The sequence below is a fragment of the Amphiura filiformis genome, chromosome 5, assembly GCF_039555335.1.
Source record: "Amphiura filiformis chromosome 5, Afil_fr2py, whole genome shotgun sequence".
Classification (NCBI taxonomy): domain Eukaryota; kingdom Metazoa; phylum Echinodermata; class Ophiuroidea; order Amphilepidida; family Amphiuridae; genus Amphiura; species Amphiura filiformis.
The window spans coordinates 12,031,046-12,046,666 of NC_092632.1; the positions used below are offsets into that span (position 1 = coordinate 12,031,046).

Consider the following 15,621-nt stretch of genomic DNA (forward strand, 5'->3'; position numbering starts at 1 on the left):
TCATTCCAGAAGGTTGCCCACCAATCAATCCAGACTCGGTTGGAGTATGTGGAGGACATTTCTGTTCCGATGATACCGGATGCAGTCAACACGCTCCTCAAACCAAGTGTTGTCCGAGTGCTTGTGGCGGCAACTTGTGCACAATGCCATATGGTAAATAAAACTTTTTTTAGCTTATAGGCGGATTCATTTGCATTTTCAGATCACGCATTATGGAATATATAATCAAAGATACTAATGCATTGATTTTGACCTCTTCAAATTTGGGTATTGATTTAAATAATGCAAACGACAGCAGCAAAGTGTTTATTCTTGATATTCATACATATCTTTTTATAAGTATTTTCAAAACATATTTCAAATAGTAATAGGAAAACCGAAAAGATACCGTGTTTGATAGTAATTTGCAACTTGATTACAATCTCATGATTCAATGTTGAATTTAATGTTGTCATTTGATTCAGTACCAACTCCTGGTATGTGTCCAAGAGTGGATGGAGATGCAGTAGGAACGTGTGTAGACGAGTGTACTCATGACATGGATTGTAATGGTGAAACTAAATGTTGTTCTAATGGATGCGGACATGTTTGTATACAACCAATTCCAGGTACGGTGTCTTAAAACAGCCCACTTGTTTACTAGAGTGGTTGATATAATATTTAGACGCATCAATTTGGTGCATCTATCCCAAATATTGTATCTTCCATCGAACAAGCGTTTTATAAGCCCCACCTTTGGTCTTTTTTCAAAAGTTTTCTTCAATTTGTATCGTTATGCGAAATTTGACAAAAATTGTGCTGTGGCCCTTGAGATAATATTTTGCCAATATTTACCAAATACACGTCATTTACGCAAAAACAAATCCCAACGTAATCCTGACTGCGTCCCTATGCGTCACTCTTATGAATTTATAATAAATATAACACATGTTCTGGATAAATTTTGTTTATCGTCATTTCAATTACGTTTTGTTATTGCACTTTTTGAGTAAAACAAGTTACATACCCTAGTCCTATGTAAATTCATTAATCCACACAAGTGATTAGGAAACAAAATGTTTTCATATGCAGTACTTTTTGCATTAGCAACTACAATTCTCATCTTGTTCATTGAATTGCAGTGATGTGTCCAGTTATCCCTGATGGACAATTTGGCACTTGTGTTGAATCCTGTAGTGGTGACGACTCTTGTCCAGGACAGCAGATGTGTTGTTCCAATGGATGCGGTCATGTCTGCATGATGCCTGTTCCAGGTACGAACGTTTTACATTGATTACATGATTACGACTGGGTTCTTTCAGTCCTGCTTGGTATTCCTGGTGTGTTCTGCTTGTTTGTATATTCTTGTGTATTTTTGCTAATGTATATTAGCAAAAATACACAAGAATATACAAACAAGCAGAATTATTTTGTATTTTGCATTCCTGAATAAAGGTTGATATAACCAATACATCTGCAAGATGGTGGTAATAAAAACACATTGTGCATTTACCATTTGCAATGCTTGCTTTCAGAGCCAAGACCCGGAACATGTCCAGCTGCTAGTGGTGGATTTGGTATTTGTGTTGAGGAATGCGAATACGATATAGATTGTGACGGAACCCAGAAATGTTGCTCCAATGGATGCGGGCATACTTGCGTTGATGCCAAACCAGGTAAAAAAATCGTTATAAAAGTAGTATCGGTATCGGCATATCCTGATCACACTTTTATGACCAGCCCATATTGTAGTTTTAAAATCATTCCATATTTTGTTACAATCTTGAGAGTTTATCAATTTCTTCTTACATTGTGTTCTTTATCCTAATTTAGTCATTCCAGAAGGTTGCCCACCAATCAATCCAGACTCGGTTGGAGTATGTGGAGGACATTTCTGTTCCGATGATACCGGATGCAGTCAACACGCTCCTCAAACCAAGTGTTGTCCGAGTGCTTGTGGCGGCAACTTGTGCACAATGCCATATGGTAAATAAAACTTTTTTTTTTAGCTTATAGGCGGATTCATTTGCATTTTCAGATCACGCATTATGGAATATATAATCAAAGATACTAATGCATTGATTTTGACCTCTTCAAATTTGGGTATTGATTTAAATAATGCAAACGACAGCAGCAAAGTGTTTATTCTTGATATTCATACATTTCGTTTTATAAGTATTTTCAAAACATATTTCAAATAGTAATAGGAAAACCGAAAAGATACCGTGTTTGATAGTAATTTGCAACTTGATTACAATCTCATGATTCAATGTTGAATTTAATGTTGTCATTTGATTCAGTACCAACTCCTGGTATGTGTCCAAGAGTGGATGGAGATGCAGTAGGAACGTGTGTAGACGAGTGTACTCATGACATGGATTGTAATGGTGAAACTAAATGTTGCTCTAACGGATGCGGACATGTTTGTATACAACCAATTCCAGGTACGGTGTCTTAAAACAGCCCATTTGTTTACTAGAGTGGTTGATATAATTATTCAATCTTAGATATTTAGACGCATCAATTTGGTGCATCTATCCCAAATATTGTATCTTCCATCGAACAAGCGTTTTATAAGCCCCACCTTTGGTCTTTTTTCAAAAGTTTTCTTCAATTTGTATCGTTATGCGAAATTTGACAAAAATTGTGTTGTGGCCCTTGAGATAATATTTTGCCAATATTTACCAAATACACGTCATTTACGCAAAAAAAATCCCAACGTAATCATGACTGCGTCCCTATGCGTCACTTTTATGAATTTATAATAAATATAACACATGTTCTGGATAAATTTTGTTTATCGTCATTTCAATTACGTTTTGTTATTGCACTTTTTGAGTAAAACAAAACATACCCTAGTCCTATGTAAATTCATTAATCCACACAAGTGATTAGGAAACAAAATGTTTTCATATGCAGTACTTTTAGCATTAGCAACTACAATTCTCATCTTGTTCATTGAATTGCAGTGGTGTGTCCAGTTATCCCTGATGGACAATTTGGCACTTGTGTTGAATCCTGTAGTGGTGACGACTCTTGTCCAGGACAGCAGATGTGTTGTTCCAATGGATGCGGTCATGTCTGCATGATGCCTGTTCCAGGTACGAACGTTTAACATTGATTACATGATTACGACTGGCTTCTTTCAGTCCTGCTTGGTATTCCTGGTGTGTTCTGCTTGTTTGTATATTCTTGTGTATTTTTGCTAATGTATATTAGCAAAAAATACACAAGAATATACAAACAAGCAGAATTATTTTGTATATTTTTATTTTGCATTCCTGAATAAAGGTTGATATAACCAATACATCTGCAAGATGGTGGTAATAAAAACACATTGTGCATTTACCATTTGCAATGCTTGCTTTCAGAGCCAAGACCCGGAACATGTCCAGCTGCTAGTGGTGGATTTGGTATTTGTGTTGAGGAATGCGAATACGATATGGATTGCGACGGAACCCAGAAATGTTGCTCCAATGGATGCGGGCATACTTGCGTTGATGCCAAACCAGGTAAAAAAATTGTTATAAAAATAGTATCGGTATCGGCATATCCTGATCACACTTTTTATGACCAGCCCATATTGTAGTTTTAAAATCATTCCATATTTTGTTACAATCTTGAGAGTTTATCAATTTCTTCTTACATTGTGTTCTTTATCCTAATTTAGTCATTCCAGAAGGTTGCCCACCAATCAATCCAGACTCGGTTGGAGTATGTGGAGGACATTTCTGTTCCGATGATACCGGATGCAGTCAACACGCTCCTCAAACCAAGTGTTGTCCGAGTGCTTGTGGCGGCAACTTGTGCACAATGCCATATGGTAAATAAAACTTTTTTTAGCTTATAGGCGGATTCATTTGCATTTTCAGATCACGCATTATGGAATATATAATCAAAGATACTAATGCATTGATTTTGACCTCTTCAAATTTGGGTATTGATTTAAATAATGCAAACGACAGCAGCAAAGTGTTTATTCTTGATATTCATACATTTCTTTTTATAAGTAGGCCTATTTTCAAAACATATTTCAAATAGTAATAGGAAAACCGAAAAGATACCGTGTTTGATAGTAATTTGCAACTTGATTACAATCTCATGATTCAATGTTGAATTTAATGTTGTCATTTGATTCAGTACCAACTCCTGGTATGTGTCCAAGAGTGGATGGAGATGCAGTAGGAACGTGTGTAGACGAGTGTACTCATGACATGGATTGTAATGGTGAAACTAAATGTTGCTCTAACGGATGCGGACATGTTTGTATACAACCAATTCCAGGTACGGTGTCTTAAAACAGCCCACTTGTTTACTAGAGTGGTTGATATAATTATTCAATCTTAGATATTTAGACGCATCAATTTGGTGCATCTATCCCAAATATTGTATCTTCCATCGAACAAGCGTTTTATAAGCCCCACCTTTGGTCTTTTTTTTTTTTTTTTCTTCAATTTGTATCGTTATGCGAAATTTGACAAAAATTGTGTTGTGGCCCTTGAGATAATATTTTGCCAATATTTACCAAATACACGTCATTTACGCAAAAACAAATCCCAACGTAATCCTGACTGCGTCCCTATGCGTCACTCTTATGAATTTATAATAAATATAACACATGTTCTGGATAAATTTTGTTTATCGTCATTTCAATTCCGTTTTGTTATTGCACTTTTTGAGTAAAACAAGTTACATACCCTAGTCCTATGTAAATTCATTAATCCACACAAGTGATTAGGAAACAAAATGTTTTCATATGCAGTACTTTTGCATTAGCAACTACAATTCTCATCTTGTTCATTGAATTGCAGTGATGTGTCCAGTTATCCCTGATGGACAATTTGGCACTTGTGTTGAATCCTGTAGTGGTGACGACTCTTGTCCAGGACAGCAGATGTGTTGTTCCAATGGATGCGGTCATGTCTGCATGATGCCTGTTCCAGGTACGAACGTTTTACATTGATTACATGATTACGACTGGCTTCTTTCAGTCCTGCTTGGTATTCCTGGTGTGTTCTGCTTGTTTGTATATTCTTGTGTATTTTTGCTTATGTATATTAGCAAAAATACACAAGAATATACAAACAAGCAGAATTATTTTGTATATTTTTTATTTTGCATTCCTGAATAAAGGTTGATATAACCAATACATCTGCAAGATGGTGGTAATAAAAACACATTGTGCATTTACCATTTGCAATGCTTGCTTTCAGAGCCAAGACCTGGAACATGTCCAGCCGCTAGCGGTGGATTTGGTATTTGTGTTGAGGAATGCGAACACGATATGGATTGTGACGGAACCCAGAAATGTTGCTCTAATGGATGCGGGCATACTTGCGTTGATGCCAAACCAGGTAAAAACATGGTTATAAAAGTAGTATCTGTATCGGCATTTCCTGATCACACTTTTCATGACTAGCCCATATATTAGTTTTAAAGTCATTCCATATTTTGTTACAATCTGAAGAGTTCTATATCAGTTTGTTCTGACATTGTGTTCTTTATCCTATTTTAGTCATTCCAGAAGGCTGTCCACCAATCAATCCAGACTCGTTTGGAGTATGTGGAGGACATTTCTGTTCCGATGATACCGGATGCAGTCAACACGCTCCTCAAACCAAGTGTTGTCCGAGTGCTTGTGGTGGCAACTTGTGCACAATGCCATATGGTAAATAAAACTTTTTTAGCTTATAGACGGATTCATTTGCATTTTCAGATTACGCATTATTATGGTATATATAATCTAAGATACTAATGCTTTGATTTTGACCTCTCCAAATTTTGGTATCGATTTATATAATGCAAACGACAGCAGCAAAGTGTTTATTCTTGATATTCTTACATCTCTTTTTATTGGTATTTCCAAACATATTTCAAAGAGTAAAAGGAAAGCTGAAAAGATACCGTGTTTGATAGTAATTTGCAACTTGATTACAATCTGATGATTCAATGTTGAATTTAATGTTGTCATTTGATTCAGTACCAAGACCTGGTATGTGTCCAAGAGTGGATGGAGATGCAGTAGGAACGTGCGTAGACGAGTGTACTCATGACATGGATTGTAATGGTGAAACTAAATGTTGCTCCAATGGATGCGGTCATGTTTGTGTACAACCAATTCCAGGTATAGTGTTTTGAAACAGCCCACTTGTTTACAATAGTGTTTGATATAATTCATCGATCTTAGTTATTTAGATATTGATCTTAGAGCCTAACTGCAAATTCATTTGCAGATGCAAGCGTATTATTGTTCCTTCTTTTGGTGCATCCATCCCTTCCCAAAACGGTACCAACCCAACAACCGTTTTAGAAGCCCCACTTTTTTCTTCTTTTTTTTTAGTTTCCTTTAAATGGTATACGTGAATTCTGGCCAAAATTGTGTTGTGGCTCCAGAGATGAATAAAGGTTTACCAATCATGCCAATATTTACTCAATATACTTAGGTCAATTACGCAAAAACTGAAGATAATCGAGGCTGCGCCCCAATGTATATGACACTCATATAAATTGTCATATGCTCTTAAATCCATTGATCGTCATTTTCATTACTTTTTGTTATTTCTTTGAAGTGTATTTTACTTCATCCGTATCCACTTTTTGTAAATCACTTTACATACCCTATCAATATCCATTAACCACACACCTGATTAGCAAAGAAGAGTTTTCTTATGCAGTACTTTAGCATTAGCAGCTATAATTATTATAATCTTGTTCAATGAATTGCAGTAATGTGTCCAGTTATCCCTGAAGGACTAGTAGGCATTTGTGCTGAATCCTGCAGCGGTGACGACTCTTGTCCGGGACAGCAGATGTGTTGTTCCAATGGATGCGGTCATGACTGCATGATGCCTGTTCCAGGTACGAAAGTTTTATATTACATGATATCGATTGCCTATAATATACATATGCAAGAATATGCTAAGAAAACACATTTGTGTAATCAATTGCAATTCACTTATGCAATGCTTTCCTTCAGAGCCAAGACCGGGAACATGTCCAGCTGCTAGTGGTGGATTTGGTATTTGTGTGGAGGAATGCAAACACGATGTGGATTGTGAAAGAACCCAGAAATGTTGCTCCAATGGATGTGGGCATACTTGTGTTGATGCATTGCCAGGTAAAATTTATTTTCGTTAAAAATGGTATCAGTATCAGTATGAAAATTGTCTGATCACACTTTTCATAACTAGACCTTGTCTTAGTTTTAAAGTCAATCCCGATTTTTGTTAAAATCGTGAAAGTTCTTATCAGTTTGTTCTTATATTGTGTTCTTTATCCTAATTTAGTCATACCAGAAGGCTGTCCACCAATCAATCCAGACTCGTTTGGAGCATGTGGAGGACATTTCTGTTCCGATGATACCGGATGCAGTCAACACGCTCCTCAAACCAAGTGTTGTCCAAGCGCTTGTGGCGGTAACTTGTGCACAATGCCATATGGTAATTAAAACATTTATTTTCATTTGTATTTTCAGATCACAAATAATAATTTTTCTTCGAGAATTCTCTTGAATTCTGTCAAGTTACCAGTTTGTACTTCAATGGTAGAGTTCTTTTTTAAACAAAATGTATTTTCAAACTTGATTTTCCATTACGCATATTACAGTACCAAGACCTGGTATGTGTCCAATGATGGATGAAGATATGGTCGGTGCTTGTGTAGAACAATGTAGACATGACACAGACTGTTGGGGAGGAACGAAATGCTGTTCAAATGGATGTGGACATCTCTGTTTAGAGCCTATTCAAGGTAACTTGAGTCAGTTTATACAATCTATTAAGGTAACATATCCCACAGTGATGGTAGATTTCAAAAATCAAGATAACCATTATGAAACAAAAGCCGGTGGAAGATGCACTTTTTAATTTCCGTAATCCTTTACCATGTTTACCGGAGCAAAACTCATTGATTTGTACATTTCATGGCTCATGCATGTCATGAGTGCACCTGAGGGGGGGAGATATCCAGTTTTGGGGTGCCTTTTCAGTGATTTTGGTTTATCGATGGTTATGTTTTCAAATCAAAATTGTCCTCAGAAGTGCCAAATTATAGGGTAAATTTGTGTGCTTTGGGGTCTGGTTTTGTGATAAAGTAGTACATCACCGTACCAAATTTTTTGAAGACACCCCCCCTGCACACAGTTAGGGCCTACATGACACGAACCGAATTCAATTAAAAGTGTGGTGCGGATAATTGGGCTTGCTAAGGTAAACGACAGAAATTTTTGAATTTGCCTTCTCCAATATCTTAAAACATGCACCCTTGAGGAAGTTCTGGTCACATTGTTATTCGAAATCGACCTTGACTTTGGCTATGGGGTCATGTTCAAAAACTGCTACCCTATTTATTGTCAAACACAACCTACGTATTAATGATATCTTCATGTTTCTCGCATTCTGACGGAGCTGAAATATAAACCATCTCCTTGTTGTATGACTAGGTGACCTTTTGTATGTTTAGTTCAACTAGTAACGAATTGAGTTTGGGTATGCAAACGACTTTAGCAACTGCTTGGTGTGATGATACGACAATTGATCATTCATTTCTCTATTAAACCACGATTAATATCTTCATAAATCCCGAAGACATCTTTGTGAGAATCCGTATAAACAAATCATACCTTTACATTATGAAAGTGTGATTCAATGTCATTGTAATCTCAGCGCCTTTTCGTGGTATACTAGTTTGATATTGTAGCACATCACAAATGTTTTTTATGCACTGCAGTAACGTGTCCAGTCATTCCAGAGGATCAAGCAGGTGCTTGCATCGAGTTCTGTAGCAGTGATGATTCTTGCCCAGGACAACAGATGTGCTGCTCCAATGGATGTGGTCATGTTTGTATGATGCCTGTACCTGGTAAGTGCTATACCGATATCTTTCTGTAAGTTGATTCGTTCAAAAACGAGTTTGAGTTTGGAGTACTAAACCAGATATACCTTGCTAACAACACTGTAATTTGATGTTTTATTGCCCTCGCAGAATCCAAAGAAGGCATGTGCCCAAGAGTAGATGGCGATGTTGTTGGAGCATGCGTAGAAGATTGTGTACACGATGTAGACTGTATGGGAAGAGGAAAATGTTGTTCAAATGGATGTGGGCATGTTTGCATGCGTCCTATGGCAGGTATGTGTTAATAACTTTAGTCAACTCCTTTTCATATTGGCGTATAAATGATTACGCCTACTTTTGGTGTTTTCGTATTTAATGACATATTTTACATACCTTTGTTATATTTTTACGAATAAGAAAAATGTCGAAAGCTGTACCAGGTGTCCTTTTACAATCGTTTTGCCTTTTTCTTGCTATTAATATTTGTTACAAATTAAAGTCATTTGGACGACTTCCCATGTTATTTGTGTTTTTAGAGCAAAAGCCGGGTATGTGTCCACGGGTTGATGGAGATGTCGTTGGAACATGCGCAGAAGAATGTGAAGACGATGCAGATTGTAGAGGAGATGGCAAATGTTGTTCCAATGGGTGCGGACACGTGTGCATGCGTCCAATCTCAGGTATGTCGTGGAGACTTTTACACTTTTATTTTGATATTAACTAAAAGCCGCTTCAGGTTCATAATCAGGAGTGCACCAAGCTAATCCGTTACTAAAACGACTTTACCGAAGCGCGTGAAAATTGTTTAAAAGGAGGACAATTGTCGTCAATTTTGTCCCAGTATTTAGAACCAGGTGGCAACTAGCCCTGCGGTCGGAACGCTACAGTTCATAATACATTGTTTTAGTGTAGACCTAGCACACCACTTATCTGATTGAAACGTTGTTTTCACACCATGCTTTATCTTTATCCTAGTGATGTGTCCTGCTATACCAGAAGACCAATTAGGGACCTGCGTTGAGTCATGTTACGGTGATAACACTTGCCCAGGACGCCAAATGTGTTGTTCAAATGGTTGTGGACGTTCCTGTATGATACCAGTACCAGGTATTATTATTGCATTCAATACCGTCTTTCAAATACATCGTTGGTTTTCAATCACCCGAATCACAACCCACTGGCAAATGTATTTAGGTATAAAGTACAGACGAATAGTATTGAATCAGCGGATCTATAGACCACTTGCCATCTGACGTCATTGCCCGGCAGTATGCGCGCGCATTATGACAATTTCAATTGTTCTTTGCCCTGCAGTGTGCGTACGCATCGTAGTCTGCTAAAGGCACGTGCATTTTAAATCGCCCGCCACATTTCATATAGTACAGGAAAGCCATTGAACAGTGTAGCGGCTCGTTCGAGCATATCGATAGACGAGTCCCTCGCCTTTGTTGATAAACAGTGATGTCAAGTGGTCTATAGTAACTTTAGGTGGTATCAAAGACTGAAAGCCCAACATGCATATTGAAGGTGAAAGATCAAAGAATTAAGCAAGTTTCCTCCTTCAACTACCTTGGCAGTCTAATCACAGAAGATGCCAGATGTATTAAGGAGATTAAGAGGAGGATTGCACTGGCTAAGTCTGCGTTCTCAAAGTTAGACAAGATCTTAAAAAACAGTGCCCTCAGTATAGAGACCAGAATTCGGGTACTCAACTGCTATGTCGTCCCTGTATTAATGTATGGAAGTGAAGCATGGTCAATAACAACATACATTAAAAGAAGATTGGAGAGCTGTGAGATGTGGTTCCTTAGAAGAATGATGAAGATCCCGTGGACTGATAAAGTGTCTAATGACGATGTCCTAAGAAGAGCAAATGTGAACAGGAAGCTGTTACGTGAAATCAGAGTTAAGCAGCTCAAATTCCTTGGTCATATCCTCAGAAAGGATGGTTTCGAGAATCTAGTATTGACAGGAAGAATAGAAGGAACAAGGAGCAGAGGCAGGAAGAGAGTGATGTGGTTATCAAATCTGAAAGACTGGCTAAAAGAAAGGGGAGCTGAACATAAAGCGACAGAGCTTCTGGAGATGGCTTATAACAGAGAATTGTGGCATGACATGACATGATCGCCAACATCTTAGGATATGGCACCTAGAGAGAGAGAGAGAGAGAGAACTTTAGGAAATATAGAGAATTGTGATATTTCGCATGAAAATACACAACGATCATTAAACAGAATTGCAGTTTGTAAAACTACTTGTTTGTATTTTATGCAACAGTCATCTTTCGCGCCAAGCAGTGGCAAAAACATACTTTCCGAAAGGCAAACCGCATACCATTTTTGGCAAATTCTTCTGACGTTAATCTGTGTTCTAATGTGAATCCATTTCGGTTCGTGTATGAAATATTTCATTGATTATTTTTATGTCCAGAATTCTTATTTCTTTTTTGGTCCACCCATTTATTATCTTCTATTTAGAACCAAGAGCAGGTACCTGTCCTGCTGCTAGTGATGGATTAGGTATTTGTGTTGAAGATTGTGAACACGATATCCATTGTGACGGAACACAGAAATGCTGCTCTAATGGATGCGGGCATACTTGCGTGGATGCAGTCATAGAAGGTAATCTTGAACGGTTGCAGGACTATCGGCTAATGCAAAAATTTAGATTCTCTTTCAATTTAAATATGTTAAAGCTCTTACCTTGTAGATTATAAAACTGAAAATTTTGTTTCAATCGGACATTCGGTTCTCAAGATATGGCCTGTCAAAATGGCGCGAAACCAACAAATTGGCAACAACTTTCCTTTTAATTTCTATATTTTTGACAAGTCCAGTTGCTAGGTAATGTTCTAATTATATATGCATGAATTATGCAAAGTAAAGTTTTCAGAAACAATTAAAAGAGCTATGGTACTGAGGCTTGGTACGTGGGTAGTACACACAAGGTGCTACAAAATTACGGTTGCGTTTGGCAAATTTCAATTTGCATAATTAATTAGGGCCACTAATTAGAAAAGTTGATTAGGGCCCTAATTAATTATGCAAATGGAAATTTGCCAAACGCGACCGTAGGTTTGTTGCATTTCATGTGTACTACCCATGTACCAAGTTTCAGTGCCATACCTCTTCTAATTGTATCTGAAAACTTTACTTTGCATAATTTATGCATATATAATTAGAAAATTACCTGGAAACACTGCATGCCGAAAATAAAGAAACTAAAAAGAAAGTTGTTGCCAATTTGTTGGTTTCGCGCCATTTTTACAGGCCATATCTCGAGAACTGAATGTCCGATTAAAATAAAATTTTCAGTTTTGTAATCAAGAGAGCATGGACTTTCACATATTTAAATTAGAAAAAAATCTATATCCGATAGTGCCACCTTAAGCAGAGTTAAACAAGACCACTTGACATGTGCCGTCATTGCCCATCGTAGTTTGCACAGGGCACATGCATTTTAAATCAACCACCACATTTCATATAGTACAAGAAAGCCAAAACAGTGTAGCGGTTCGTTCAAGCATATCAATAGACCAATCCCTCGCCTTTGTTGATAAACAATGATGTCAAGCGGTCTAACATTGGTACAAAAATACAGGTTACTCAAATATATGTGCATTTTGTTCTCGTTTGAAATCAATTTAAAACAATGGTGTCGGAAAAAGTTAAATACTTTCATGTAACTTTCTTTTTGTAGTGAAACCGGGAAGTTGTCCAGCATTACTTGGGGATTCGGTTGGATTGTGTGTTGATTACTGCAAGCACGACACGGATTGTCATGGTGACCGCAAGTGCTGTTCTAATGGATGTGGAAATGTCTGTAGCAATCCTGTACCCACAGGTAATATTTTAAACATGTCGTTGCGATTATTGAACTCTTTTAAGCTTTCAATATCACTCAGTTTTTTTGTAGCTTAAAAATCGTATTATTTTACTAAATATTGTGGCAAGCAAAATTTTCATAAATCATAATACCTCCGTAGACTTGATTGACAGTGTGTGTTAGGGACAAAGTCCCCGGTCAGAATTGTTCAGTATTAAGTGGGCCATTATATTAATACCCATTACGATATGTTGCATTCAATAATATAAGCCTACTTTACTTTTATTATTTACCATTTACTATATTTTGATGTAATAAACTTAAGTATAATTGCAAATTCAACGTTCATCATGATTAACATATTTTTATTTATCAAAATCGACTAGGCATAGTCTACCCATTGCACGGTTCCATATGCAAGGTGAGTCTCGACTTGCAATATACATGAAAAGAAGAATTACGTAACTTTACACAATGTTATGTGACCAGCAATTTCTATTCATGTATGAAGCCAGATCGAGGCTCCCCTCGCATATGGCGGATCTATGCAATGGGAGAATTGTTTTACCATTTCATCCATGTAGTCGTCTTCAGTTTATTTATACGCAGACAACTGTTCATGTTAACATCACAGATTTTCTTTAATCAAGACATCATATGCTTCTGAGACATAGCTACAATCATTCTAATCTAGCTTCGATGATCCGCTCCTGATTGGTGTTTGTCCAGGATCTATTTGCTGCTTCACATTCTTGAATATAATTCCAATCGTCTATTTCTAACCATCTCTAGCCGATATAGCTGTTTCTTCCGCAATAAGATTGATGCTCCATAACATAACTACCCCACCTCACCTCTCTGTCTGTTTTGAGTAGACATTTTCAACTTCTATAATTTGCTATTCAAACATACTTACCTATATGTTCCATCTTCATGACTCTTTCAATCTTCTATTCTTACCCATTTCTGTCGTCTTGATAATGAATAACGTTCTTGTCTCAATGCTGTACCTATGGTGCCATGAATATTCACCAGTCTTCGCATATCCATGTTTCTTGACTGAACAAGATAACACAATGCCTTCCAAATGCCATATTTACACAATCCGTTAGCTTTAATCGCTTTATCCTTGTTTTTGAGTAATTTCATTTTCAAACATGCTTGCTTCTATGGTGAGATATGCTGACCGTACCACGCTCCATCCACAAGCGTATTCAAATTGCCTATTTCTAACCCATCCATAGCTGCATTTTATTCAATGGTTTCTGACTTAATGTCACAACATGTTGAACATCTATGCATTTGCCCAATAGAAAAACCAGGATCATGTCCCTACATCCCTGGTGATCTCTTTGGCGCCTGTGCAGAGTTATGCGACAATGACGACAGTTGTCCGGGAACTCAGAAGTGCTGTTCTATCGGATGTGGTCATGCTTGTATGGACTCCATTTATGGTATGAATCTTGGCCCTTTAGGACGTTTTTCTTTCAATTGAAACAGAAAATCTGTGACAAAACTAAAAAAGGTTATGGATAAGCATAAATATCTCTTGGCGTCCTAGTGTTATCAAAGTGCGCAAGGGAAACTATTTCTTTTGAGATTGCCTCTGATTGAAAACGAAGAAGACACATATTCATAGTCTTCATATTATGTTTTGAGTTTGATGCGTTTATTCATTGATATACGCTTATTATCAGTTTTACTTCCAAAGTAGGGGTCACAACCAACTGGGTTGAAAATTAATTTGTTACATAATTGATAATTTTGCGTTACTATTTTCCTTTACTAGAACCCCCATGTCTTGGTGATATACCTCATGCACTGTGTGCGGTGAATCCGTGTGAATATGCCAAATGTCTGAGATACCCAGAAGCCAAATGTCGTGTGGATAGGTGTGGTAGCTGTAGAGCAGAATTCTCGGATGCTGATGGAAATATATTGGACTGTCGAGGTAAGCATGAAACCTGTTTAAATGCTCTCATTTTGTATCTATATAAATTATGATGTGTTCTAAGTTGTTTTTTAGTTCGAAACAATAGCGTGAGGTATAGGTTGTTTGACAAAAATAATATGATCACTTTGTTTCCAGATGAGCAGAGGCTGTGTAGATACCGAAGTATGGAGTACGAAGTCGGCCAATCCATCGATGCAGAAGACGGTTGCAATGTTTGGTAACTATACATCCGATTGTGAAAAATATGTTAACGAAACGATTTCAGGCCATTGGACACATATATATCGTGTTTGAGGATTTTCAGCCCTGTGTACCGTCGAAAAAGTATAATAACTATCCAACGTTAGTCTACATTAGGTCAGACTTCATCAGTACCAAACATTTCGAAGTTATGCAGGTAGACTGTCGGGGTAGACTGCCCCTTTCATACAAAGTACCATAGTGAATTGCCCCTTGCAAGATGAGATGATGTACAAATAGATAACCCCTTTACTTAGAGTCATTTTAATTAGATTTGACAAATATATCCAGCTATATATTTAAGACATCTAGATTATTTTTATTCTTACAAATGAGATAATTCAATGTTTCAATTATATTTCAGCATTTGTGAAGACGGTTGGAGTTGCACAGACAAAAAATGCGGTAGGTAATCATAACTTTTCTTTAAAAAGGCCAAATAAGTAATTTTGTTGATTTAAATGGTGATTAGTTGTGTTTAGATAAAGGATTTCTGTAATTTTCAATAAAGTTTGTTACTTATTGCACTGTCTACAAACAAATATCTTTATTTAAATAGTATCACACAATGTATACTAATACACTGGTACTAATTTGTAATATTTCCTTTTCCCCCTACATGAACATCCGTGATCATTTGCATATTGAAGATGGGTAAGTAGGATACTTAAAGGGCACTTAGTGATCCATAACATCAACCAACAAATTACACCAAACAGGTTTTGATAGCATCAGAAAACAAGGACTACAAAATATTTGTGTACATACACTTCTTGCAGAATCGGTCGTTT

General features: G+C 37.0%; 1 protein-coding gene across 13 annotated transcripts in view; it reads left to right on the plus strand.

Moving 5' to 3' along the window:
• LOC140152623 (uncharacterized) overlaps nt 1–15,260 on the plus strand; it is a 59,019-nt gene extending 43,759 nt beyond the window's left edge. For 11 of the 13 annotated variants that reach the window (XM_072175033.1, XM_072175037.1, XM_072175046.1 and 8 more), the window contains 28 exons: nt 1–153; nt 465–608; nt 1,122–1,253; nt 1,515–1,655; nt 1,813–1,965; nt 2,280–2,423; nt 2,949–3,080; nt 3,351–3,491; nt 3,650–3,802; nt 4,120–4,263; nt 4,791–4,922; nt 5,193–5,333; nt 5,495–5,647; nt 5,960–6,103; nt 6,706–6,837; nt 6,956–7,096; nt 7,266–7,418; nt 7,585–7,728; nt 8,707–8,838; nt 8,962–9,105; nt 9,348–9,491; nt 9,787–9,918; nt 11,289–11,432; nt 12,511–12,654; nt 13,950–14,090; nt 14,426–14,587; nt 14,726–14,807; nt 15,195–15,260. In XM_072175033.1, coding sequence (XP_072031134.1) covers nt 1–153; nt 465–608; nt 1,122–1,253; nt 1,515–1,655; nt 1,813–1,965; nt 2,280–2,423; nt 2,949–3,080; nt 3,351–3,491; nt 3,650–3,802; nt 4,120–4,263; nt 4,791–4,922; nt 5,193–5,333; nt 5,495–5,647; nt 5,960–6,103; nt 6,706–6,837; nt 6,956–7,096; nt 7,266–7,418; nt 7,585–7,728; nt 8,707–8,838; nt 8,962–9,105; nt 9,348–9,491; nt 9,787–9,918; nt 11,289–11,432; nt 12,511–12,654; nt 13,950–14,090; nt 14,426–14,587; nt 14,726–14,807; nt 15,195–15,243 — 3,851 coding nt within the window. In that variant the 3' untranslated portion in view covers nt 15,244–15,260. The remainder of the gene's footprint in view (nt 154–464; nt 609–1,121; nt 1,254–1,514; nt 1,656–1,812; nt 1,966–2,279; nt 2,424–2,948; nt 3,081–3,350; nt 3,492–3,649; nt 3,803–4,119; nt 4,264–4,790; nt 4,923–5,192; nt 5,334–5,494; nt 5,648–5,959; nt 6,104–6,705; nt 6,838–6,955; nt 7,097–7,265; nt 7,419–7,584; nt 7,729–8,706; nt 8,839–8,961; nt 9,106–9,347; nt 9,492–9,786; nt 9,919–11,288; nt 11,433–12,510; nt 12,655–13,949; nt 14,091–14,425; nt 14,588–14,725; nt 14,808–15,194) is intronic. The other 2 variants (XM_072175035.1, XM_072175038.1) reach the window with 2 other exon arrangements.
• The last annotated feature ends 361 nt before the right edge of the window (nt 15,261–15,621 follow it).